General features: G+C 47.7%; 1 protein-coding gene across 1 annotated transcript; it reads left to right on the top strand.

Annotated features, from left to right (window-relative positions):
- The first annotated feature begins 1,018 nt into the window (after window positions 1–1,018).
- Window positions 1,019–27,482, top strand: map3k9 (mitogen-activated protein kinase kinase kinase 9). The gene is made up of 11 exons (XM_007893420.2): window positions 1,019–1,333; window positions 9,142–9,694; window positions 19,144–19,324; window positions 20,096–20,244; window positions 20,998–21,173; window positions 21,627–21,867; window positions 22,340–22,462; window positions 23,492–23,636; window positions 24,054–24,166; window positions 24,982–25,791; window positions 26,652–27,482. Exons 1-11 carry the CDS (start codon window positions 1,019–1,021, stop codon window positions 27,131–27,133), a joined length of 3,288 nt encoding a protein of 1,095 aa, XP_007891611.2. The 3' UTR covers window positions 27,134–27,482.
- Window positions 27,483–27,877: the final 395 nt, after the last annotated feature.

The raw sequence follows: 27,877 nt of genomic DNA, 5'->3' as shown, positions 1-27,877 counted from the left end.
GAGTGGGGGTGGGAGAGAAAAGAGGAGTATTTGCATGTTATTCAATGCAATGGTTTCTGGTCGCATGCAGCAATCCAGGAAGCCGGGGTGGAAAAATATATATATATATATATATATATATATATAGAAAGAGAGGGACTCCAAGAGAGAAAAGCAGAGCTCAGCTCAGGGTCCAGGTCTGATCCCAGGGGACTTTGCAAGCCAGGGATTGCCAGAAATTAAAATGTAGCCCAAAGTCCACCCAAGACTAGCCCAAAAGTAGCCCAATATTTAGCCATTCCCTCCTTTTGGGGGGGAGGGGGGGGAGTAGCAGAGAGCCCAGTTGAGGTCAGTGCATTTCAAACTGTGTAGGGAAAGGACTTCAAATGGAACAACAACAGCAGCAGCAACGTCTGGCAGGTTTGATTGTTTTTAAATTAAAAATGTGCAGCGCAACGAAAAAAACGCCCAATTGGGTGTGAATCCGCCCAATCTGCTCAGACTGGTCCCTGGGGGGCGGGCGGGCGGGCGGGGAAGGCGGGGTGAAAGGCGGTGGGTGGGGGGTGAGTTGATTGACGGTGAGGGGCGACCAATCAGAAGCGGGCTAACGCCGGAGTGACAGATCGACGAACCAATCGGCAGCGGAAGCGAGCGGGAGGGAGGGAGGAGGCGGGAGTGTGTGGGCGGGACGAGATGCTGTCCTCCTCTGGCTCCCCCCCCCCACCGTGCGAACCAGCAGGTTAGGTTGAGCGGCAGCCGACCAATCGGAAACGGGATGGCGCCGGAGTGGCAGGCAGACTGACCAATCGGCGGCGAGGAAGCGAGAGTGGGAGGGCGGGACGAGACGGCGTCCTGCGCCCCGACCAGCAGGTTAGTTCGAGCGGCGGTGCGGGCGGGCGGGCGGACAGGCGGCGCGCGGATGCGAGCGGAGGAGCGACACGGCGGTGGCTTTCTCGTCTTTCTCCCGCTCTCCTCCTCCGCTCCCTCCTTCCCCCTCTCTCTCCCTCCCCTCCTCCTCCTCCTCCCCCTTCTCTCCTCCATGGAGCAGCTCAAGGCCATCTTCGTCAGGTCTCCCACCGCCGGCAGCGGCGCCGGGGCCGCGGGGGAAGACGAGGAGGAGGAGAGGGGCCGAGGCCGGGCCGGGGCCGGCGGGGCCGGGCACGCGGACCGGGAGGCCCCCAGAGCCGTTGCCCGGCAACTGCCGCTCCTGGAGGAGGGAGAGGAGGAGGAGGAGGAGGACCGGGGCAGCCGCGGCCCCGCCAGCCTGTACTGCACCGTCGTCTTCGACTACGAGGCGAGCGCCGAGGACGAGCTGAACCTCCGCCAGGGGGACTTGGTGGAGGTGCTGTCCAAGGTAGGCGGCTCCTCACCGCAGCTCACACTCACCCGGACCGCCTCACTCACACTCACACTGACCGCCTCACTCACACTCACACTGACCGCCTCACTCACACTCACACTGACCGCCTCACTCACACTCACACTGACCTCACTCACACTCACACTGACCGCCTCACTCACACTCACACTGACCGCCTCACTCACTCACTGCAGCTCACACTCACACTGACCGCCTCACTCACTCACTGCAGCTCACACACTCACACTCACCACTGACCGCCTCACTCACACTCACACTGACCGCCTCACTCACACTCACACTGACCGCCTCACTCACTCACTGCAGCTCACACTCACCTCACTCACCGCAGCTCACACTCACCCGGACCGCCTCACTCACTCACTGCAGCTCACACTCACCCGGACCGCCTCACTCACACTCACACTGACCGCCTCACTCACACTCACACTGACCGCCTCACTCACTGCAGCTCACACTCACCTGGACCGCCTCACTCACTCACTGCAGCTCACACTCACACTGACCGCCTCACTCACTGCAGCTCACACTCACACTGACAGCCTCACTCACTCACTGCAGCTCACACTCACCTCACCACTGCAGCTCACACTCACCTGACCGCCTCACTTACTGCAGCTCACACTCACACTGACCGCCTCACTCACTCACTGCAGCTCACACTCACACTGACCGCCTCACTCACTGCAGCTCACACTCACACTGACCGCCTCACTCACTCACTGCAGCCACTCACCCTCACCACTGACCGCCTCACTCACTCACACTGCAGCTCACACTCACCCTGACCGCCTCACTCACACTCACACTGACCGCCTCACTCACACTCACACTGACCGCCTCACTCACACTCACACTGACCGCCTCACTCACACTCACACTGACCGCCTCACTCACACTCACACTGACCGCCTCACTCACACTCACACTGACCGCCTCACTCACTCACTGCAGCTCACACTCACACTGACCGCCTCACTCACACTCACACTGACCGCCTCACTCACTCACTGCAGCTCACACTCACACTGACCGCCTCACTCACACTCACACTGACCGCCTCACTCACTCACTGCAGCTCACACTCACACTGACCGCCTCACTCACACTCACACTGACCGCCTCACTCACTCACTGCAGCTCACACTCACACTGACTGCCTCACTCACACTCACCCTGACCGCCTCACTCACACTCACACTGACCGCCTCACTCACACTCACACTGACCGCCTCACTCACTCACTGCAGCTCACACTCACAGCCTCACTCACTCACTGCAGCTCACACTCACCCGGACCGCCTCACTCACTCACTCACTGCAGCTCACACTCACACTGACCGCCTCACTCACACTCACCCTGACCGCCTCACTCACACTCACACTGACCGCCTCACTCACTGCAGCTCACACTCACCTGGACCGCCTCACTCACTCACTGCAGCTCACACTCACACTGACTGCCTCACTCACTGCAGCTCACACTCACACTGACAGCCTCACTCACTCACTGCAGCTCACACTTACAATGACCGCCTCACTCACTGCAGCTCACACTCACCCTGACCGCCTCACTCACTGCAGCTCACACTCACACTGACCGCCTCACTCACTCACTGCAGCTCACACTCACACTGACTGCCTCACTCACTGCAGCTCACACTCACACTGACAGCCTCACTCACTCACTGCAGCTCACACTTACAGTGACCGCCTCACTCACTGCAGCTCACACTCACACTGACAGCCTCACTCACTGCAGCTCACACTCACACTGACTGCCTCACTCACTCACTGCAGCTCACACTGACCGCCTCACTCACTGCAGCTCACACTCACACTGACCGCCTCACTCACTCACTGCAGCTCACACTCACACTGACTGCCTCACTCACTCACTGCAGCTCACACTCACACTGACCACCTCACTCACTGCAGCTCACACTAACTGTCTCACTCACTACAGCTCACACTCACACTGACTACCTCACTCACTACAGCTCACACTCACACTGACCGCCTCACTCACACTCACACTGACCGCCTCACTCACTGCAGCTCACATTCACACTCACACTGACAGCCTCACTCACTGTAGCTCACACTCACACTGACCGCCTCACTCACTGCAGCTCACACTCACAATGACCGCCTCACTCACTGCAGCTCACACTCACACTGACCGCCTCACTCACTGCAGCTCACACTCACACTGACTGCCTCACTCACTACAGCTCACACTCATAGCCTCACTCACTACAGCGTAATAATAATAATAATCCTTGCATTTGATATAGCGCTTTTCACGTCGGGAGGACGTCCCAAAGCGCTTCACAGAACACACTGTAAAGTGAATTGACTGTATATTTGTGGGCGAACGCGGCAGCCAATTGCGCACAGCAATGTCCCACAAACAGTATAGATTGAAAAATGACCAATTTATTATTGTTTTAAACAATAGCAACAGAGTGCTTACACTCACACTGACCGCCTCACTCACTACAGCTCACACTCACACTGACCGCCTCACTCACACTAACACTGACTGCTACACTCACACTGACAGCCTCACTCACACTCACTGACAGCCTCACTCACACTCACACTGACTGCCTCACTCACACTGCAAGGCACACTCACACTGATTGGCACACTCACACTGATTGGCACACTCACACTGATTGTCTCACTCACTACAGTGCACACTGACTGCTTCATACATATACACAGTCACACTCACTGACTACCTCACTCACTGTACAGCTCACTGACACTCACGCTGACTGCCTCATACATACACGCACACACTCAAGGACTGCCTCACTCACTGTGCTGCTCACATTGACACACTCACACTGACTGCCTCAAACATACACACACACACACTCACTGACTGCCTCACTGTACAGCACAAACTGACACTCTCGCTGACTGGCTCATCGTACACGCACTCACTGCAGAGTACACATTAACACACACAACGACACTATCTGCCTCATGCATACATACACACACTGACTGCCTCACTCACTGTACAGTACACACTGACACTCATACATACACACACTGACTGCCTCACTCACTGTACAGTACACACTGACACTCATACATACACACACTGACTGCCTCACTCACTGTACAGTACACACTGACACTCACACTGACAGTCTCATGTGTACATGCACTCACTGACTGCCTCACACTCTCTCCCTCTGCGCGCACTCACTCATACTGACACTAACTGTCTCACTCCCTCTACACATACTGCCACATACTCCCTCCCTCTATACACACTCACTCCTTCTACACATACTCACACTGCTGCTTCACTTCACCCCTCTTCGTACACTGACTACATCACTCCCCCTATACACATTGCCTCACACTCTCCCTCTACCCACACTCATACTGACTGCTTCACTCCCTCCCTCTACACATATTCACATTAACTGCCTCACTCATTCTAGACATACTGATGATGACTCCACAACAACAACAACAAAATTACATTTATAGAGTGCCTTTCATTTTGGGAGGACATCCCAAAGCGCTGAAGCCACTCCGCACTTGCATACACACTCACATTGATTGCCTCACTGCCTCTACTCACTCACACTTCTGACGTTCACTGACTGCCACATTCACACACACTGATTGCCTTACATTCATTCACTGCATCACACACCAAGGTCCCATCTGCATGTATAGGTGGATGTTAAAGATCCTGTTGTGTCCTAGCCACAAATAAAAATAGTTCCTCACTTCATGGCCGTTTGTGGGACACTGCTGTCAAGGCAGGAGGCGGGGGCAACTAAAACTGAAAGCTACATTTTCTGTGAAAAATAGTAAGATATTGGGGGCTTTCGAAACAAGTGACAGCAGAGCCCACATTTTGATGATAGGAGGAGGAATTTGGTGGCTTCTCAAAATGAAGGAGGTAGGAATGGCAAATTCATTTGATACCTGTTTTTAACATTTTGAGGAGGGGCAGAGGTTGTCCAATGCTGAAGAGTTATTTGCTGCAGCCCTTCCAAAAAAAACACCTTCTATTTTCTTTTGGTTAAGCCAGGCGTTCTACACATACCACATTGAAGAGTCTCCAAAGTGCTAACTGTTCTAAAAGTTCTACATATATATGGTTTTCATTTGTCTGGTGTAGAGTCTGTGTACTCTCCCATGAGGAACCAACCTGCTTACTGTTATTTTAGGTGCAATTTGTCAAGAGCCAATGTTTGGGGGTCCCCCAAAGTATCTTGACTACTTTCCTGCCTCCTTCTTCCCCCATGGTATCATTGCTGTAGTGCTGAATAAGCCATTTATTTAGCGGAAGGCCTGGTAGTCAATGGGCATTTTGGATGTGCTGTATATGGTAGCAGATATGGTTGTTTGAGCAATGACATATGAGAAATTGGCCAAGGGGCGTTTATTATTCAAATCAATATTGTGTTTCTGTGATTTAAAATGGCACCATCGCTCAAGTGTAGAAGTTGGCATAGCTTTGGTCTCTGTTTATAAACCTGGTCCCATGACAATTTTCACTTGCGTCAGGGAAATGCAATTGTATCGCTTGTGATGAAAACGATGTTTGATTCCTTCCCAAAGTGGTATAATGCGATAATGTAGTTTAATAATTGCTTGGACTGGTTGATCCCAGTTGTCTTTGATCCAACTTACAAAAATAATAATTCTTGCATCTGTGTATTCTGTGGGCGACCCCTAGCCAGTTTGTACACAGCAATGTCCAACAAACATCCACAAAGTGAATGATCAATTTTATTTATCTGAGGCATTGTTTGGCCAGGATATTGGGAGAAATTCCCTTCTTCTCAAATAGTGGCATGGGATCTTTAATGTCCACCTGAACAGGCAGACAGGAACTTGATTTAATGTCTCCTTCAAAGGATGGCACGTCTGACAATGTAGCGCTCCCCTGCACTATTTTGGAGTGTCAGATGTGTATATTAATTACCTTCTTTCTGAACAATGAGTTGAAATGGTATCATTGTAATGGCTCCCAGTGCTAAAGCCAGTCCTGAAATTTGTCAAGTGGTTTATAGCACTCACTCATAGTTTATTACTCCCCTCCCTATTTTCAAATTGTATGTCAGCTGCTATCTCCCGCACAAACTAGTAGAAGGATTGTAATTAAAATAATGGGATTCAGTTTCAAATGGAGAAACACTTCCATTATTGCTGTCACAATGTCAGTTGTAACTACTCGTTCGTGAGATTGCAGCGTTCATCTGTTTGGTGACTCCAGGTAGTTACTTTTCCGGACTGAAATAGGATGATCGTCCTCCCCTAACCCATGCACTGATTTACTCTCAGCGATTCAGAGCAAGCGATATGCAGGTATTAATTTTTCTCTGGTAACATGCACTGTGAATTTATAGTTCTGCTTGCTGTAACAGCAGACCTCTGGGATTGTAAATTCTCTGTCACAGCACTTTGTACAGCAGCAAGGAATCTCTCAGGAAGTCTGAGGCAGCCTGACTTTTCACATGGGTATGAGAAATATTCTGTGACATTAAGAACACTGAGCAGTGATGTGGTTCTGGTACAGTCCTTGGATCAGTGCACTGTGTGGTGTGATACTGAGCCATTCAGACAAATCTGCTTGAGTTAGCAGATTTTAGCTGGAGGGACTGCAATTGGCCTGGGAGCCTCAGTGGTTTGGTAGAGTGGGTGAGGGGACAAAATAAAGTTTAGGAACCCTGGTTCAGATTGCTCTCCGTTGCCTCTTAGGTGGGGAGAGGATCAAAATTTGATGCCCATGTCACTGAATAGCCTGCTGGCATTCACTGTCTGCATGAAGTTGAGCACAGCGACATTAAAATATTTCCACCTGAATGTTGAGCTTGACTTCCGAAATTGTATTAGTTTTTCTAGCAGCTTCTGGTCAGCAGCAAACCAGGCTTAAATTGCTGTGTTGGGGGCAAAGTAGAGTGAGATTAATTCTGACCTATGCAATGCCTGATCTGAGAGCATTTGATATTCTCGCTGGGTGGCAAACATAGCTAAGTGTTTTATTTCTTTGCGTGGACTTCCCTCAACTCAATGAGTGCACAACCCCCAACCCCACCCCAACCTCCACCCCACCTCTCTCCACAACAAAGCTATTAATCCAAAGTCAAATTAGAGGCAGAAGTTGAGGCAGGTGCAGCTTTCTACACTTTCTTTCTTTCATTAAGAACATCTTCATATGGTTTATGTCCATAGCATCTTAGTTCTCATTCTGCATTCACCCTTGCACTGTATTCTGTTGACAAGCTGCCCAGTTTAGACACCTTCTGCTTCCTATAGTGACTACTATCCATTACATCGTTGGGAAACTTAACTACAACTTGTGTTCTATGGGGATGGGATTGTTTTTACTCTGCCACTGTTCACATTTTGGAACATTTTAACCCCAATTTGTACAAGACTGCACGATTGTACAATATATATGGGCATTTGTGCAAACGTATCCTTCTCCAGTTACTAGTCAATTCACTTTACAGTGTCTTCTGTGAAGTGCTTTGGGACGTCCTCCCGACGTGAAAAGCGCTATATCAAATGCAAGGATTATTATTATTATGGTCTGCTTTGTATGCCATTGCCAGGTAATGTGGGTAAATTAGATACACAGCATAGATGTGGTAGTAACTAAGTGCAAATCATTCATACATTTCATTGTTTTTACAAAAATCTAAGAGCACGCGTGGGAGGGGAAGAGGAGTGGTTTGTGTTCAGATAGCTGTTTATTTAACAATTGTAAGTATTTTTGATAAAACGATCAGTTGACTTTTCATTGACCACATAGTATACTCTTAGGAGGGATTAAATACGCAGTTAAGGTTGTGAGAAGTGCCAGCACTTAGTCTGTGAGAGACGTGGAGGCGTTTGTGAAATGAGCAAAAGATACACTGGCTCCACTTGTGCCAATAAAGGACAGGGTATTTCGCAGCTACAATACAAAAATGTTCTGAGGTGCAAGTCTTCAATTGGGGGTTCTTCATGCACCAACGTTGTGATGTCGCTTGGCATACAATGGCTTAGTGTTGGATGTGTTCTTTCTTTGCTTTTACCATTCTTTTCCTCTTCACCCTGTTTCAATCCAGGACTGGGACACTACTGTGCTCAATTGGCTGCCACATTTCGCCCACAAATATACAGTCAATTAACTTCACAGTATATTCTGTGAAGCGCTTTGAGATGTCTAGAAGACGTGAAAAACGCTAAATCAAATGCGAGGCTTATTATTGTTACTGTAACTATACATGTGGTCCTGTTACTCTTAAATAATGTATACAGTACAGATCAAAGAGTTCTCAGGAATTGCTCTTGTATCTTGTTTACTTGAGGTTGACCTCAGGTTCATCCCAAAGTCCAATAAGTAATGGGAGAAGAGACGTGAGCAGCAGTGGAGTATCAGTTACGTGAAGGTTTTTGTTTCTTATTTCATCCTATTCCAGATTCACCCGGACTGAAGAAACCATCTGTAAGTTACCTAATGAGACTTTAGTTGTTTAGAGACTGAGCAAATTGTATCTGGCCAATGGCTGAAAGGCCTTGCCAGGATTGAAATCTAACTTTCTGTTTGATTTGCTCACAATGGGGAAATATTTTTTTTTAAAAAGTAAAGCGGTATGTTAAGGTGATGAATGAATGAGCATGTTAGATAGCTGTGTTAAGTGTAAATGGAAGGGTCAAACAGTGTGCAGGTTGATAATGTAAGACTGAAGGGTATAGTCTGTTTCAGTGGAGTAATCCTTGAATCTATGTTGTTGTTGGTTGTCTAGGATTTCAAGGTCTCTGGAGATGAAGGCTGGTGGACAGGCAAAATCAACAACCAGCTCGGCATCTTTCCCAGCAATTACGTCACCAGTGCCCCGAGTTACAGCAAACTGCAAGTTAGGAACACCGAGGACTACCCACCTCCTCTGGAGACTGACTTCAGTGAACTGCAACTTGAGGAGATCATTGGCATTGGGGGCTTTGGCAAGGTTTACAGGGGCTTCTGGAGGACTGAGGAGGTGGCGGTTAAAGCCGCCCGGCAGGACCCGGACGAGGACATCAGCCAGACCATTGAGAACGTTAGGCAGGAGGCCAAGCTGTTTGCTATGCTGCGGCACCCCAACATCATCGCCTTGCGAGGCGTGTGCCTGCATGAACCCAATCTCTGCTTGATCATGGAGTTTGCACGCGGTGGCTCTTTAAATCGAGTGCTCTCGGGCAAGAAGATTCCTCCTCATATACTTGTCAACTGGGCGGTGCAGATCGCACGGGGCATGAATTACTTACACGAAGAAGCAATCGTTGCCATTATCCACCGGGACCTCAAATCCAGTAACAGTAAGTACATGGGTCCTTGACTATCCATTGCTGAAATATAACCATGTGAGGACATGTTGGTTGATTGTTGTGGGAGGGAAATTCACAACGCAAATCAGTTGTTCTAGATTTATAGTATTTATGCAGCCTTTTGATGACAAATTCTGGATCTTCTAAAACTCTAAATAATAGTATAAATCTATACCAGGGTGGAATTTCTCCTGAAAGTGTAGATTGGCTGAAAATTAGCCTTGTGCACACAGAATGGATGAGTGACTGTATTTGTCCCATAAACTCATTGCACATGTTAACGTTGATGATAAATCCATAATAAATTCCGAAATATCCCCATAAACCATTTGTGAAGGCATTATTGATGATTGTAGTTATTCATACATTATCGTTGTGCACTTAATACTTTAAATAGTAATCCTTACATTTGGTATAATACCTTTCAAGTTAGGAGGACCATAAAGATCTCCAAGACATTATCTGGTCACACACCTCTGTGTGAAGAAATGCTTCTTGGCCTCAGTTCTAGGTGACTTGGCTTAGATTTTAAGACTGTGATGCTCTACCTAGGAGAAAGAGTCATCCACTCTATTCATTATTTTAAAAACCTCAATAAAAAATCATCTCTTACTCCTCTGCTCTATGGACTATAACTACAGTCTGCCAATCCCCTGATCATCGTCCTTTCGGTTGAGGTATTTGTCTGGTCACCCGTGGCTGAACACCACCCTCCAAGGTTGAGAAATCCTTCCTAAAGTTACGTGCCCCAAACTGAGCACAAATGAGTACTTCAATTGAGATCTTCAGGAATGTATGGGAGAAAACGGAGGATAGCGGTTTGTCCAAAGCTTCTTATTCTGGGTTTATCCAGCCTGTGTTCGACAGCCCCGGGCATTGTTTGTGTATTGCTGACTGACAATACCCGGTTAATAAATGAAAAGGAAGATTGCTGACCTGGTCATACTGCACATAGCAGCTTCTGGAAGCGAGACCCTTATTCGTTGCTTTCAGATCACTTTGCACGACTCTGATAATGAACGGCAACTGAAGAAGCAATGCGTTGTAATTTTAATAAAAGTTACATGGTAGTTAAACATCTGCTTAATGGGCAGAATAACTGATATGGATTTTATCCTCTGTAGTGTTTCTCTAAGTGTATGTATGTATGTAGACTATTCTATACATATGCTGTAGTGTCACAACGTACTGGGTAAATTCTGTTTAGGTGTATGGAAACCACTTTTAATCTCTTATTTAGCGGTTTAGGTAAAGAAGGCCCCTTTTGTCCCAATTAATCTCATCCTTTCATGGTCCTATCATCTTCCCATTACAGCATTGAGCTATTTTGTTAAATGAGTTAAATTTCCTGACCTCAACCACTCTCCGTGCTAACACGTCTTCGCTGTTAGTTACATTTTACCTGTTAATTACCTTCTGCTTATGGAAGCACTTCCTGATATCTGCACTAAGCTTATCATTCACAAGCATGAAGCTCTCACCCTGCTGTCTTGGTCTTTGTGAAAGTATTGTTCCAGGTTTACTTTCTCAATCCCATTAATAATCTTATGTAGTTCTGTGATTTGAAAGTATTACTGTCCCTCCGTATTAGCTGTGCTCAGCTAACTCAGACTTGGTGCGCATCCCTCGAGCTTCCCACACCTCCATCAGTAGCAGAATTTTCCAATTCTACACCCTTAACCTCTGGATCTCCCTTTCTTGACATGGCAACTCTCAGAAATGGCAATTGGACAGTAGCCTCATAAACTCTCCATGCCATTGCTGTAGGGTGAATGCAGTTTGCCTTGAGGTGAATCACTTGTGCTTTACTCATAGACAGATTAGTCCGTTGAGTTGGCTTGTCCATTGAGTGTCAGCCTGACTCAATTGGTAGCGCTCTCACCTCTGTATCAGAAGGTTGTGAGTCGTGTTGCCTATAAGGGTCAGTTTATGATGCAGGGGCAGCCATGCAAAATCATCCCTTGCTTTTTTACACTAAGAAGGAAAACCCACTTGATAGCAGCAGAAGAATTTCACTGTTACATTGATAATTGAAATTGCACACCTCCGCATTAACTGTTACCGTTGCTTTTCCCTGAGGATTAGTCTGAAATCATTTTAAAATCCATCGTTATTTTCAACAGGCGCCCGCGTCACCATTGTGTTCAAACCTTCAGTCATCAAGCTCCCAGCCTCTGGAACTCTGCCTTTATCCCTCTGCCTCGCCCTTACACTACTCCCATCTTCAAATCCCACTTTAAACCTGCATCTTTGACTGTGCCTATGATCACCTCCTCTTCCCCCCTCACCTCACTTCCTAGTTTAGCTTATGACTCCGTTGCTGTGATGCATTTCGAGATGTTATCCTACGTGAAGTGCTCTGCATGCTGTTGTGGTTGGCAGAAGATGGTCAGTTCTGAAATTGGTGAAGTTAGCCTGAGATTAAGAGTGTAGCTCAGTTATTAGGGTATAGCTTTTGATGAGCAAATAATTTGCCAAAAATTTGATCTCAGGCTCTGGCCAGTTCTCACACTCTCTCTCGCTCGCTGTTACATATGTGGGTATAATAAGGAGAAAGAATGGAAACCATTGGATGTCATTGAGTTCATGGTATCTGTTAACCTTTAGCTTACTAATCATATTTATCTCTGTAACGGATACCCACTCTTTGCAGCTGAGAGACTTGATATCCCAATCTTCATTACCTATGCCAGTAATACAGCCGCGAGATTTAAAGTGAAGGGAAGTGGAAACTGCAGGAAGTGCTGTAAATGTTAAGTACTCACCACTGGAGATACTGAAATGTATCTAAAAAATAATGGTAGTTCAAGGGGCCAGTGCCTTGGTGAAGTAGAATAGTGGAGGCATGAAACATGTTGAGGCAATGTCTATTTGAAAAAAAACAGACAGGAGTACAATAGTAAGATTTGGTGCTTTATACTGTGTATCTGGAGAGGCATTTTGAGTTAAGTAACACCAAAGTCATGCTCGTGGAAGGAACAATTTCATAGCAATAAGCCATCAGCCACACACAAAAGGTGTATAGCATCATAGAAATTTACAGCACAGAATGAGGCCCATTCATCCTAAGCACTAGCTTCCCATTTATGCTATATTGCTGCAATTAGCTGTCCTGGATGAATGAAGTTGCTGCCCTTGAGAGATGCTTGAGCATTACAGCTGATGGCACATGATTCATGGAGCACTGCGGCCTCAAATGGGTTTCTTGTAGCAGTGCCAACATTCTCGAGTGCTGTTGTTATAGCTGAAGAGCTCTGAAGAACGGTCAATTGTTCTGCGAATGAGCTGTGCAGTCGGGTCTGCTGCAGCACTCGTGTGGCCACACCAGAAGCCTTTGAAAAGCTTGGGTAGTCTTGGCATGCTGGTGCTTTTGCTTCTCAGACGTGAATAGGCCAAGGCTCTTTGTGTGTGGTTTCAAATCACTGCTCTCTCTCTCTCTTGCTTGCTTGTTCACTGGTTTGCTTGCTGTATCTCTCCCTCTCTTCCTCCCCCCCCACCAAATTTGGTCACTCAATAATAATAATAATAATCCTTGCATTTGATGTAGCGCCTTATCATGTCTTCGAGACGTCTCAAAGCACTTCACAGAATATACTGTAAAGTGAATCGACTGTATTTTTTGTGGGCGAAACACGGCAGTCAATTATGCACAGCAGCGTAACAACTGCTTGTGGGACACTGTTGTGCGCAATTGGCTGCCATATTTCACCCACAAAATACACAATCAATCCACTTTACAATATATTCTGTGAAGCGCTTTGAGACGTCTCAATAACGTGATAAGATGCTATATCAAATACAAATCCCCCCCTCCCTGTAGTTCAAGATGGAGAGGAACCTGTGCCTCGCAAGTGGCCACACAATGTGTGAGAGTCTTGGTAATCCTGTACCTGAGATAGGCAGGTCTGCAGTCCTCCATGACATTGTTAATGACTGATCAGCCTGCCTGGCTCATAAGTAGGACTTGGAGGAGCAGACCAGTCAGGACAGGGTATTTTCTATTTTGCTCCTGTTAGCTTTGTAAGCCAAAGTAACAAGCTTGCCAGTTAGTTTACCAGAAATGGCAAACTGTATAGTTTTAGCTTGTTAAACTCCAGTTGTATCCCATTGTGCTGTCTGTGGTCCATACATGTGGGTAATTCTCAGTACTTGGTTTAGATGGTCAAAACCTCTCTCTGAGTGTCCAATCAATTACCTGATTACAGAGAAAGCCATTCATCTCCTGATTTCAACTGCATCGGTGCAGACATTGGGCTCAGCATGGAATCCACATTGCTATGATGAGTTTGTGATATAGCCAGAAGGACCACGGGAATTTTCCAACGGAATCTACATCTAGAGGGAAGTTCAAGCCTCACATTGGGACTTGGAGCCCATATATTCATCCTGCAGATTACATCAGTGCAGTGCTTGGGTGTGCTGTATTGTTGAAGGTGTGGTCCTTTGAATGAGACATTAAACTGAAGTCCCGTCCACCTATCCAGGGGGACGTTAAAGATTCAGTGGCATCAGACACAAGTATCTGCTTGTGGTAGGCAAGCCAGCAGCCATTTTTGTACCAGCAAGGTACCGCACAAACAGACATAAAATAGATGACCCAAATCATTTTGTTTGGGGCCAGGACACTGGGTAAAACTTTCAAATAAGCCTGGCACAATTAGTAGCACCCTCGACTTTCGAGTCAGAACAACAACAACAAAATTACATTTATAGAGCACCTTTCACATTGGGAGGACATCCCAAAGCACTGAACAGTCAGGTATCGGGGCCCGAGCATGCGGGAGTGGTGGTGTAGGGGTGAGGGAAGGCAGAGAGGTGGGAGGGAGACCAAAGGCACGGTCGAAGAGAAGGGTCTTGAGACCGGCCTTGAAGGAGGCAAGGGCGGAAGCGAGGCAAGGGGACCGTGGGATGGAGTTCCAGAGTGTGGGGGCAGAGAGGCTGGAAGTCCAGCCACCGATGGTAGGGCGGGTCGGGCTGGAGGCATGGAGCAGGCTGGAGCCCGATGAACGGAGGGAGCGGCAGGTTGGTAGGGAAGGTTGAAGGTTGAAGTCCCACATCGGGACATTGAACTGACAGTTTATCACAGTCAATCCATTGTGCACCATTTACCTGTGAAGTGCTTTGACGTGATAATGTGCTAGAAATACGCACCTTCTGCTGCTGTGCTAGTTTTGACTGAATTGCTGCCTGGTGTGTAGTAGGTTCCCATTGGAGACTTCAAGTCAGTGGTTGGCTCAGGTCCCATTCTGGAGGTGACTTGGTGATGCTCTAATAGGAAATGAGGTCTTGCTGTCTGGGCTGTTATTTATCTCACTATTTAGTGCTCACATTGGCTGAGTAAAAGAAACGGAATAGGCTGAACCAGTTGTCTGATCTCAACACACCGCAGTGTAATATATTCAACTTTGAAACGATTCTGAAGCTTTAACTACATCAAAGTATTTTATCGATGGGCGTGTAATTTTATGACCCAATTTACAGTTTAATGTAGCCTCACAGCACAATTGTATTTTATAACGTACAACTGCTCGGTCTTATTCCAGGTGGCCACAACTACTATGAACTACACTGAAATTGTAAGAATTTCCACACTAAGCAAGCACTTGGTTTCCATCTTTAATTCATTGACACTGACATATCCCTCATTCAGCCAAGCTCAGCTGGTTGCACTGTTGCCTCTGAGCTTGTAGTTCAGGCTAACAGATACTCCCAACACAGTGCGCTGCATTGTCAGAGGTGCTGACTTTCGGGTGAGACGTTAAACAGAGGTCTCGTCCACCTCAATCTGAAAGTGCTATATTAAATGCAAGGATTATTGATTAATAATTATTAAAGAGCAAGTAATACCTGTCATGGTTGCTCGACTGTGTGATCAGGAAGCAGGTGTCCAAGGCTCCATTATTAACAGATGGAGAAGGTAATCTGGATTTAAATGCATTTTATGTTGACTGGTGGCTCCAAGTTTCACTGACCATTGGCTTCCAAAATGGCTTTTACTCAAGGATGAGCTCAGCAGCTGCTACTTTGAGGGCTGGTGTCCATAGCTACTTGAATCAAAACCCACAGCCTTTTTTTTTTGCAGCTGATTTCATTCACATTTATAATTATCTTCACTTCAATATCTGTCAAATTCTGAGATTTAGATCTGGAACTAACAATTGAGTTTTTAAACTTTATTTTTTGTTGTTGCAAAAAAATGTGATTGGAACTATTGGTGCTCAAGGTTGGATGTTCTGGATTGAATGTATATGCCTGAGCCATGTGGCATTTGGGAATACTATAACTCTCGCAATTGATGCAGCACCTTTCACATCTCAAAGTGTTTGACAGGATTTACTGTGAAGTGGAGCGACAGTGTATTTTGTAGGCAAACACTGCAGCCAATTTGCACACAGCACCATACACAAGCAGCCATGAAGTGAGTGAGCAATTTAATTTGGAGGATTGTTGGCCATGGAAGGACCTCTGGCCAGGACACGGGAAAAATTCCCTTCCAGCAACTAAGCGCTTTAAGACGTCTAGAAGATGCGAAAAGCGCTATATCAAATGTAAGGATTATTGTTATTATAGATACTGGCCAGTAAGAGACCTGGGTATCTTGGCTAATTCCTCACTGCTTTCTTCCTAAACTTAAAGGCAGTGAGACCAATTATAGCGCCAGCCAAGGGTTGACCCTGCTGAGATGAAGTAACTCAGCACAACGTGGGATCGAACCTCTCTGATATGCTAAGTCCGCAGGACAAGGGAGCACAGTTGCAGGAATGTGAAGGGCAAGACACCAGGAAACATCTCTTTACATAGAGGGAAATTAATGTCTGGAATAGGTTACCACGAACAGTAATCAAGGCAGGGACACTGGATTCATTTAAGAAATGGCTCGAATTTTGTGATGGGAGGATGGTTGGGTGGGTTTTCAGGAAGGATGAGAGCAGATGGGCTAAAGGGCCTTCTTCATCCAAACAGATCTTATGGGTCTGAATGGAATTGTTTCACAATGGGTGACAACTTTACTAATGGTGGGAAGGGAGAAAGACCTAATAGGATCTCCGTGCTGAAAGCCTAAAGTTGTACAGTAGTTCGGTGTCTAAGTTGTACTTTGACTTGGGGAATCCCTATAAACAGTATTAGCACTGAACTGAGGTGAATCATGCTGTAAGATCGATGGGCGACCCTAGTTTTAGTTCCTACACGTCACAACAGCTTTGACTTGCTCAGGATTAGAGACTACGGCAGCTGCAATGGTCGGGTGACTGGCTTTCAGAGAGAGAGAGAGAGATGTTTATTGGAGACCAAAGATAATATTCCGTTTTACAGGAGTCGATGAGTCCTGCGATGTCTCTCATACAATCATTTCATCAAATAGCTGTCTAATTCCTTCTTCCAATTTGCTGACAGTCTTATCTGCCTGCGTGGTCTGTTTCATATATTAACTACACCCTGGTAGGTGCAGTAGTTGCATTCAAACTCTCTTCGCCTTCTCCCTGCTGGGTTCAGTCTATTTGCAGATTTTTAGGATTGTGAATGCTTCAATATGACCTGACCTAAACTGTCTCATCACTTTCAGTACTTGTGTCTTAGAACCACAGAAAGTAACAGTGCAGAAGAAAGACTATTCAGCCACTCATTTCTGTGCTGGCTCTTTGAAGGAGCAATCCATTCAGTCCCACTTATCTGGACAAATATGACCCATATTCTCCCTCTGTATTACAGTAAAGTAGATTTGACTCTTTCTCTGTGAGTAGCTTTATCCACGACCCCAGTAATTGTGTGGGTGGAACAAACGTTCCTCGTCACCTTAATACTCTTGTGATTCATTTGCACAGTGTAAAGATAGTTCATGTAAAGATAGTTCAAGACTGTGTGTGAATATAGAACAGAAGTACACTTAGCAGGGCGAAACCTTGGGCAAGTTTCCTTACTCCACACGCCTTATAATAATCCCTTCAAAAATCAAAACAATAATAAATTGGTCATTTTCAATCTACGACTGTTTGTGGGACATTGCTGTGCGCAATTGGCTGCCGCGTTCGCCCACAAATATACAGTCAATTCACTTTAGAGTATATTCTGTGAAGCGCTTTGAGACGTCGAGAAGACGTGAAAAGCGCTATATCAAATGCAAGGATTATTATTATTAGCAAATGCAAAACTTTTTATTTATTTGGAGATGCCCTTTGCTGTTTATTCATCAAACTATTGCTGTTTGGGTCTGTTGGCCACTTGGCATTGTGATGATATTTTCAAAAGAATGCCACAAAAGCACACGGTGTGGCATTGAAATGCCTTTCCCTTTGTGCGAGTTCAGAAGTCGCTCTCGGTACCTTGCGATCAGCATCCCTGCCTCACTGCTAATACGCTGTGATGCCAAAGCCATGGCATTGACTGCCACCCAGTGGAAAAAAAACAAAAATACACCTCTGACTGGTACCTCACCTGGGTATCAGCCTAGATTTTATGAGAGTTTTGGATGAAGAAAGGCCCCTTGATCCATTTGATCTCATCCTTCCTGGATATCCACCCTGCTGTCTTCTCATTTCCATCCCTGAGCTGTTTCTTAAATGAGTTCGGTGTGCTGGCATTGACCACCCTTTCCTGGTCATCCTGTAACATTGCTGTAATATGTAACATTAATGTCTGTGTTTGTCCTGAAATTGCCCTTCGTAACCCTGATCCTGTGCCCTCTTGTCCTGCTGTCTCAGCATCACAAAAGAGTATTGCGCTGGCTTTATTTTCTCAATCCCACTTAGCATCTCGTATAGGGTTCCCTTTAAGATATCCCTTTTCAAGGTTGAATAGCCCTAGCTGTCACTCACTAACAGTAGTCGTTCCACACAGCTCATCACTTTAACACGAGATGTCCCGGTACAAGGCTCAAAACCACAACCTTCAGGGATGAGAGTGCTATGCACTGAAATGGGCTGATTTCAGTCTGGCTTCTGATTTTTGCCTAATTCTTTTGTATATTTAGTAACTTGTTAATGAAATTAATTAGTCATTTACCTTGTGGATGTTTGCTGTGGGCCAAATTGGCTGCTGAGTTCACCCATAATCTACACAGTTGCTATACTTTACAGTAAAAATCCTGTGAAGCACTTTTAGATGTTTCAATTACATGATAGGTGCTATATCAAATACGAGGATTATTATTTTTTGCGGAGGTGTATGTGGGTGACTTTGTTGGGTAAGCGCATGTAATGTTAGTTGTTGTTTTTTGTGTCCATATTATTACGATCTGAATTTTAATTGTGAGGAGTGGAAGGAGGTCCCTGAGTCTCTCAGAGGTCTCTCGCTGGCCTTTGTGCTTTTCTGACCTTGGCTGGAGTTGTAGTCCTGCTGCATGTCTCTCTCACAGGCCTCATAGTCTACTGCTGTTGGGTTGATCTCGTGCTCTGCCTGAGCATGTGTGCGTGTTAAGAAGCTCTCTCTGCTTTCCTTCCTAGTTCTGATCCATGAGACGGTGGGGAATGACGACCTCAGTCACAAAACCTTGAAGATCACAGACTTTGGGCTGGCTCGCGAGTGGCACAGAACGACCAAAATGAGCGCAGCCGGAACCTACGCCTGGATGGCTCCAGAGGTCATCCGATCCTCCATGTTCTCCAAAGGCAGTGACATCTGGAGGTACAGGATTCAACACTTTCCCTCCCCAACACCACTGGTCGAGGGTTATTATCCGCCATGCGCAAATGTGGGTGTTATATGCCTACAGAATACACACTCCCTACAATTGACTGGAAATCCTCTGAAGGTGCTGTGTGATGTCATGGAGATAAACAGGAGAAAACAACAGCGTAGAGACTGATCTACTTTCAGGAGGCTTCTAACATGTTTTGCGCATGGAATCTGGCTCAGTGTTTCTTGAATGAATTAATGGCACCTCGTAGCAAGCAGCCGGTGATGTGACACCTTTTTTATGGGGGAGGAGGGGGGGAATGGTAGTGGTAATAATAATATTCCTTACATTTGGTATAGTGACTTTCATGTCTGGGGGACGTCCGGAAGCAATTCACAGGATATACTGTAAAGTGTTATGGGTGAAGGCTGCAGTCAATTTGCGCACAGCAATGCCCCACAAACAACCATGGAGTAAAAGTAACCGAGTAAGGGAGTAAACGGAGGTTGAGAGTAAACTAGGCAAAGGGCCGTCTATCTGAATCTCTCTCTTAATAAGAATAATAATAATAATAATAATCCTTACATTTGATATAGCACTTTTTACGTCTTCTAGACGTCCCAAAGCGCTTCACAGAATAAACTGTAAAGTGAATTGACTGTAAATTTGTGGGCGAATGCGGCAGCCAATTGCGCACAGCAATGTCCCACAAACAGTCATGGATTGAAAATGACCAATTTATTCTTGCGATTAACCAGCACTTTCCTCCATATGCACAGCTATGGCGTGTTATTGTGGGAGCTACTGACCGGGGAGGTGCCATTCAGGGGAATCGATGGCCTCGCCGTGGCTTATGGCGTGGCCATGAACAAGCTGGCGCTGCCTATTCCATCCACCTGCCCCGAGTCCTTCACCAAACTGATGGAAGGTGAGTGAGTGTGGTCACCCTGGGTACAGAATCGTAATCACATTATGAATCAGCTTGTAGAGGAGGTGGACGTGGGGGGAGGGGGGCATTTTGTGCGGGAGGGGTAGTGTTCGGGAAGGGTGATGGTCTCGTAGAAATGACTGCTGTGCCCCCACCCCTTGGCTGCCATGTCCTCAGGCACTGCTGAGCTTCGTCCCCACTGCCCCTCGCCCACAATTAATCTCAATATTGAAGAGGTCAGGAGCCAGTTATTCATATCTTCTCACAGTGAAAATAACAATCCTTACATATGGTTTAGTGGCTTTCACATTGGGAGGACGTCACAGATTATACTGTAATGTACAGTGACTGTGTTTTGTGGGCTAACGTAGAAGCTAATTTACGCGCAGCGCCTTCCCATGGAAGGCCGTGAAGTGAGTGACCGATTTTATTTTATTATTACAGGGTGATGGGGAAATGTGGAAAAATGGGATTAAATTAACAACGAGAACAACTTGCATTTATATAGCGCCCTCCACGCAGGGTAGCGTCTCAGAGCGCTTAACAGTGGCGGAGCCTGACTCCAAGCTGGGGGTGGCTCGAGTGGAGCCCAGCACAGACAGGGCGGGCTGAACTGCCCATTTCTGTGCTGTAACACTCTGACTGGCTCCATTGCCTGGCATGATGGCGGAGTGAAGAAAATGTTTCAGAAACCGAGTGCACCAAGTTTCATTTGTAGTCCCCGAATTAAAGCCGGTATCTGTCCTGTGCCAGACTGCTGGAACCCCAACCCCCACTACCGGCCACCCTTCCCCTGTGTCCTGGACCAGCTCACGGACATTCAGGAGTCTGGCTTCTTTGAGATGCCGCAGGATTCCTTCCACTCGCTGCAGGAGGACTGGAAACAGGAGATCGAGGAAATGTTTGATGAACTCCGGGCAAAGGAAAAGGCAAGTCTTTCAGTCTGTGTTTGCATGGGGCAGGGGGTGGGGAGGGGGGTGGGTGATTGGGGGTCCCTGTGGACAACCTGAGCCAGGGCATATAAGAGCAGGAATTAGACTGCATGTTATACTCACAGTTATAGGCCACTCAGCCCATCCAAGCTGCACTATGCTTTTATTTCCTCCACCCGAGCCACCTGTTAACTCCACTGTGCAGCTCACTCCAGACACCCTGCAATTTTAGTAATAATAATAAACCTTGCACTTGGTATAGCGCTTTATCACGTCGTTGAGATGCCTCAAAAGCGCTTCACAGAATATATTGTAAAGTGGGACTGACTGTGGGCAAATCCTTTTTCCTCTTTGTGAAGTAGCTTTGATCCTGTGTCAAAAGACAACGGTTTCTGACCTGGAGCTCCACCCCTCGTGTTCTGCCTCTTAACAATCCGTCTGTGTCAGTAGGAATTGCAGACCTGGGAGGAGGAGCTGAGCCGCGCAGCTTTGCAGCAGAAAAACCAGGAGGAGCTGCTGCGGCGGCGGGAGCAGGAGCTGGCTGAGAGGGAGATCGACATCCTGGAGCGAGAGCTCAACATCATCTTCCACCAGCTGTACCACGAGAAGCCCAGTGTGAGGAAACGCAAAGGCAACTTCAAGAAGAGCCGCCTCAAGCTCAGAGACGGCAACCGAATCAGTCTTCCCTCCGGTAAGAGTCCGGCTGCCCCGAAGCCTTTCTTATCTTCCTGCCCCCAGCCCCCCAGATAGTTCTACACTTCTTCCCTTTCCCCACCTACCGACAGTGATGGGAGGGGGCGAAGGGAATGTTGGTCAGTACCCTTTCCTCCCCTGCCCACCTGCCGCCCCCATCAATCGGTGCCATTTTATTCCCCCCCCCACCCCTTCCTCTGTTAGAGACCCCCCTCTACCTTCCCGTCAGTGCCCCCTTTAGCCCTCTGCCATCAGTGGCCTCCTTGTCAGTGCCCCTGCCTTGTTAGAGCCCGTTCAGTCAGTCCATCCCTTTAATCCCCTCCTCTCTGTGCCCGCTCTGCCTCTTTCCCCTTTCTGTACACATCTCTCCCTCCGCCTCCCCCAACTCATTGCTAACCCACAGTTCAGTGGAACTGCACCTCACATTTTATTTTTCACGTGACTCTTTTTGTTCTGGGAACCTCTTTCAGATTTTCAGCATAAGATCACTGTGCAGGCCTCGCCGACTCTGGACAAGAGGAAGAGCCTGATCAGCAGCAGCTCCAGCCCCCCAGTGAGCCCCACCATCATCCCCCGACTCAGGGCAATCCAGCGTAAGTGCCCACCAGCAACAACAAATTACATTTATATAGCGCCATTCACGTCAGGAGAACGTCCCAAGACACTGGACAGCAGGGGTCTACACCCAAACTGGTGGTTGGGATCACGAGGGGTGGAGGGTGGGGAGAGGAGGGTAATTTCACCAGCAGTGCACCTGCTACTTCTGAATCGGTTGGTTCAAGGCTTCGAGCCTCATACAGTTGGTTGCACAACTCAAACCTGCATCTTCGACCGCTCCTATGGTCACCTCCCCCTTCTCCCTTGCTCGCCTGTCACTGTGAAGTGCTCTGAGGCATTATCCTACATGAAAGGCACTGTATAAATACAAGTTGTTTTTCTTGGGACCATATGTTTGGGACTTTGAGCTAACATTTTAGGCTGACACTCCATTACAGTGCTGAGAGAATGCCTGTAGGGCACCTTATAGAGGCATAAAAGATTTTAAATGAGATTAATACTAATCCTGTCATTTTGATACAGCACCTTTCATACAGAGAGGACGTCTCAAGGTGCTTCACGGGATATACTGTAAAATGGAGCGGCTCTAGTTAGTGGGTGAACGTAACTCGTGAACAGTCATGTGAGTGTATGATTCGTGCATATGTATGTGATGAGCAGACTGCTGTGAATACCATTGTGAACAGTTTTGTGCATTGAAAACGTAAACCCAGAATCAATACTTTTGGATGCTCCAAGACTGTAGAACAAGAGGATGCAAATTCAGGGTTGTAAAGGGCAATTTCTGGTCCAGGAAGTATTTCTACTTACGGAGGGTAACTAACAACTGGAAATGGGTTGCCAGAGGAGGGTGGTTGAGGGTAGGGTGCTGGACTCATTTAAAGGCTTCCATCAGTGTAATGATGAAAGCGCACTGGGATAATGTCAAATGGATGTTTTTAATCCGTGCTGTTGTGATTTATTTTGAACCAAAGGTTCTCCATGTTGAATAACCTCACATTGTTTCATCCCAGTGACTGATGAAACTATTGGGGCAAACGGCCGTGTTTTTAACCTCTTCATAGTAACGGCGGGTGAAAGCAATAAAAACTGGGGCCGCAATGCAGCGTTCCAGTGGGACGAATGCGACGAGGAAGAGAGAAAGGGCCCCAGAAAGAAAGGGAGGACTTGGGGCGCCAACTCATCGCACCCAAAGGATGTGGAAGAGAGGTAAGAGATGATTTTGTCTTACCATCCACTATGTGATCTGCGTTGTAAACCTGCCCTCTATTTGTCAAATTGGGGCTCACTTATGGGGGGTGGTGGAGAAGAACGGGACGGATGTACGTGATTGACGTGTGTGGTGATAATTGGGGGTGAGGGATAATGAACATTTGGGACAGACCTATTCTATGGGACAGACAGACTCCTTCTGGCTTGCCACATAATGTCTGGCTCAGTCCCAGAAGCAATGGTGTTTGTACCCAATTTACGGAGATGAGGGAACTGGGTGAAAATAACTGGGGTAGTGGGGAATCCAAACATAAAGGAGACAAACATGATGGCTTGAGTTTAGTCATTGAACTTCACTTCTTTACAGACAGCTGCTGAGTTTATCTTCTTGTTTCCCTCCCTCTCTCCCCAAAGTCTTAAACAGCTGGTAGATGGAACCAAGCAGTGGTCGTCCAGTGCTCCCAACCTGGGGAAGACCCATCGGATAGTGGCTCCGATGCCAGGGTTCAACAGCCTCACTGAAATGGGTAATGGCAAAATCAGCAGAACAAAATGGCAGCAGGCTTGCTTCCATCGGCTTCCTTGCTGTGTGGGAGACTTCTCGCCAGTCTCCACAAGTTTACAACAATTAATCATATCTTAATTCATCCGCCCACCCTCTTCCAAGAGGTCCACAACGTAAAAGCAGCAATGTACAGAGACTCATTGCTGCGATTGTATAGAGACGCTGGGCAGACACTTCATTGAAGCGTTCTGTTCAGTGACAGTAAATTCTATAAAAATAACAATAAGATGGTGGATTAATATAAAGTCCTTCACATGGGATAATGTCTCGGAGCGCTATAACACTAACTTTGATATTTTTTTACAGCAACTTATGATGTCAAAACGTCCGTTTCTTCTCGGTAACTTGCTAACCTTGCAATGCCGGTGTCAGTATCTCTTCCAAGTTGGAAGGAGTCCAAAGTGGTGCCATTCGCAGAAGTTGGGTGGATGCTTGTAGCGTCTGTAGGTCGGAGCTTCGTAACGAATGAATAGGAAGCGCAGGATAAATAGTTGCAGTGAAAGGGTGATAGACGTGGAACAAACCACTAGTGTGGATGGTGGAATTAAGAGCTATAAACAGTTGTAGGATGCTGGAGAAGTTGCTAGAAACTAAAAACGTTCAGGGTTATCAGATGATGAGATCAATGTGTTAGGAGTCTTTTGGGAGGTTGGATGGTAATACAGTGAAATTCAATGAATTGTATATGGGAAAATATGGGCTAAAATTGCTTAGGTGGCGTCTCGGAGTGCTTGAGCATTCGCTACCAGGGGTGACTCCTTTCTTCTCTTCTTCCAGAGCACGAAGACAGTGAGGCTCTTAAGGACTTTACTCGACTGCAACAATTTGCTTTACCCAACCACTCCTACCTCACGTTACCATACTCCAGAAACGAGGAGCAGGAGGGAGCCGTCAGCGATGTCAATGAGGAGGCCACTCCGGTTAACTCGGCCACCAGCACCCCCCAAGCGACGCCCACCAACAGCCTCAAGCGCAGCCAGCAGAGGAAGAAGAGCGACGTAGTGCTGGTGGGGTGTGGGGCAGTCCTGGCCGCGGTGGCTCTGGGCTGTGACCTGCTGGAGCTGGGCAAGTGCTGCATCTCGCAAGAGGACCTGGAGCCAAAGGAAGAGAAGCGGAGGAAGGAGGGGATCTTCCACCGCACTGGCCGGCTCCAGAGGAGCATCAGCCCCCCTTCCCGGAAACTCTTCAAGAGGGAGGAGCCACCCTTGGCCTCCTCCGAGCCCTCCACCTCCCTGACCCTGATCTCGCTGTCTTCCATCTCGGAGTGTAACTCCACCAGGTCGCTGCTGCGATCGGACAGTGAGGAGATGGTGGTGTACGAGATTGCAGCCACGCCTAACTCGGTAGAGGAGCAGGAGCAGGTGGAGGAGAAGCGGGTGGAGGAGAAGCCCAGGTTCATGACCAATCCCCTGGTGGACATCACCATCGAGAGCTTCAAACGAGACCCGAAGCAGTCGCTGACCCCGACCCACGTCACCGCGGCCACCGTCGTGCACAGGGGTCACCGGCGGACCCCCTCCGACGGTGCCATCAAACTGGTGCCCAACCTCTCACCCTCCAATGGCTTCAGTGCTGCTGTTGTAACAGGTTGGTTCTCATCAGGTCACTGGGTTAAAGGTGGGTTATTGGTTTGAGGGGATGGGGTGGGTGTGGGGCAGTTGAATATTAACCAGGGTTCTGCAGTGCAACCGACTCAACTTGGCTCAATTGGTTGTACTCTTGGCTAGAAGGTCGTGAGTTGTAAAGGTTGTGGGTTCAAGCTCTGCTTTGGGACTTTGAGCTCACGGTCTAGACCAGTGGTGGCCAATCAGTGGCTTGCAGGGCCGTCAAGAACCGCCCCCCCCCTCCCTCCGAACATTTGCACAAATGTCTAGGTAAGTCCATGTTCGATCGGTAGTGTGTTTTCATTTTCTTCTTGATTGATTTTTCTTGATAGACTAAAAAGAGGGCAAGGCAGAGGCATCGAGGCAGGGAATTCCAGAGATTGGATGGTTGTAGGGGCTGAAGGCTCGGCCACCGATAGTGGTGCGGATAAGTGAAGGAGACATGCTGCAGGCCTGTGCTGGCTGAGAGAAGGGAAGCCTGCAGTCCCACGGCCAGATCAGATGTGCCATCAGAACAATCTCGCTCCCGAAGGAAGTGTTTGGTTAAAACTGCAGCCAGTTTGTATTTTGTGGATGACCCATTATTCGCATTGCTGTACGCAATTGGCTGCCGTGTTTCACCCACAATATATACAGTCAATCCGCTTTACGGTAAATCCTGTGAGGCGCTTTGAGACGTCTCACCAACGTGATAAGGTGCTTTATCAAATGTATGGATTATTTATTGTTCCACAACCCAGTGGCCAAAGTAGTCAGGCTAACAAGTAGCATTTGTGACTCCTCTTTGCGAATAGAATACCGAACTTTCAGCCTGAACGTTTTATTTATTTTTGTTTAAATCAGGTATAAATAAAACTCCGAGCCCCAACAAAGACCCCACGGAGGTTCCCCGCTTGCCAGATCCCAACTGGGTCTTCCCTCCCACACCCAGAAGACGAACCCCCAAACTGGACCTGACGCTGGAGCGACCTAAGACGCTGGAGTTCATCCCTCGTCCCCGGCCCACTCCTAACCGCCAGCGCCTAGACCCTTGGTGGTTCGTGTCCCCCAGCAGGACACGGAGCGGCTCTCCTGCCAACAGCTCCAGCACCGAGACCCCGACCAACCCAGACTCCTGCCTTACCAGCAGCGGCGGCACTATGGAGGAGAGGCCAGGCTGCTCCCCCTTCCTGTCCTTCAACCTAGGAACTGGCAGCTGTGAGCGGACCCTGCTGGACACGGACGTGGAGGGTCAGAGCCGGGACGGGACGCTGCCTTTGTGCGGAGCCAGAATCAAACCCCACAAAACTGCAGCCTTCGAGCTGGAGCACGAGTTCTGGTCCTAGCGGTACAGCAGGAACCAACACATGAATCTGCACTGGGAATGCACTTTGACAAAGGAACTGGCTCGAGCCGAATGATGCTGTTAAACACCCTTAGGAACTTGCCTCAATTCCAAATCAATGTCGAGATTCATCGAGTTATTCTCTCCAAGGTTTGTGCCGTCCGTCATCGTATAATCCCAGGTCTGTACTCCACCCTGTCTGCCCCATGCTCGGTTTCTACGCATAGGCATCTCTGTTGACTCCTGGGACCAGCTTACAATGAGGTCATTTTGCAAAGAGCCGTGTGTGTGAATCCTGGAGGAGCCAGTTATCCGAACTGTGTCCGAGTATATGAAAAAGCATAGTAATCTGTGTACTCCTATGTTGTGATCTATTTAAACGAGTTTCACGGCCGGCACGTTAGCGGATTCCAAAAGCATGACTGATCTCACGTTTATGTACTACTAAGTGAGCTCCAGACAGTCTCCATTCAGGAGCTGTTAAACCAACAGCTGTGTTTGTACAGTTTTGACGCTGCTTGTCTATTTCTCTCTCCGCCCCTCCATTGAATTGTCCCCGTTAAAACAATGAGGTGAAGCCCGCAGAGCTGCTCTCAGACCACACACCACAGAGTCCTGAGCACGGCAAGGGGGGGAGAATCCCCCGCCCCCGTGGACTGTCTGGCGAACGATTTGATTCACCTTGGTGGGGGCTCGGGCAGGGCAGTGGGAGCAGACCGGTGCCGGGTGTTGTAGAGTGGCCTGT

This window comes from Callorhinchus milii, unplaced genomic scaffold, assembly GCF_018977255.1.
Source record: "Callorhinchus milii isolate IMCB2004 unplaced genomic scaffold, IMCB_Cmil_1.0 Scaffold9, whole genome shotgun sequence".
Classification (NCBI taxonomy): Eukaryota; Metazoa; Chordata; class Chondrichthyes; order Chimaeriformes; family Callorhinchidae; genus Callorhinchus; species Callorhinchus milii.
This window is presented reverse-complemented; position numbering and strand designations above follow the sequence as displayed.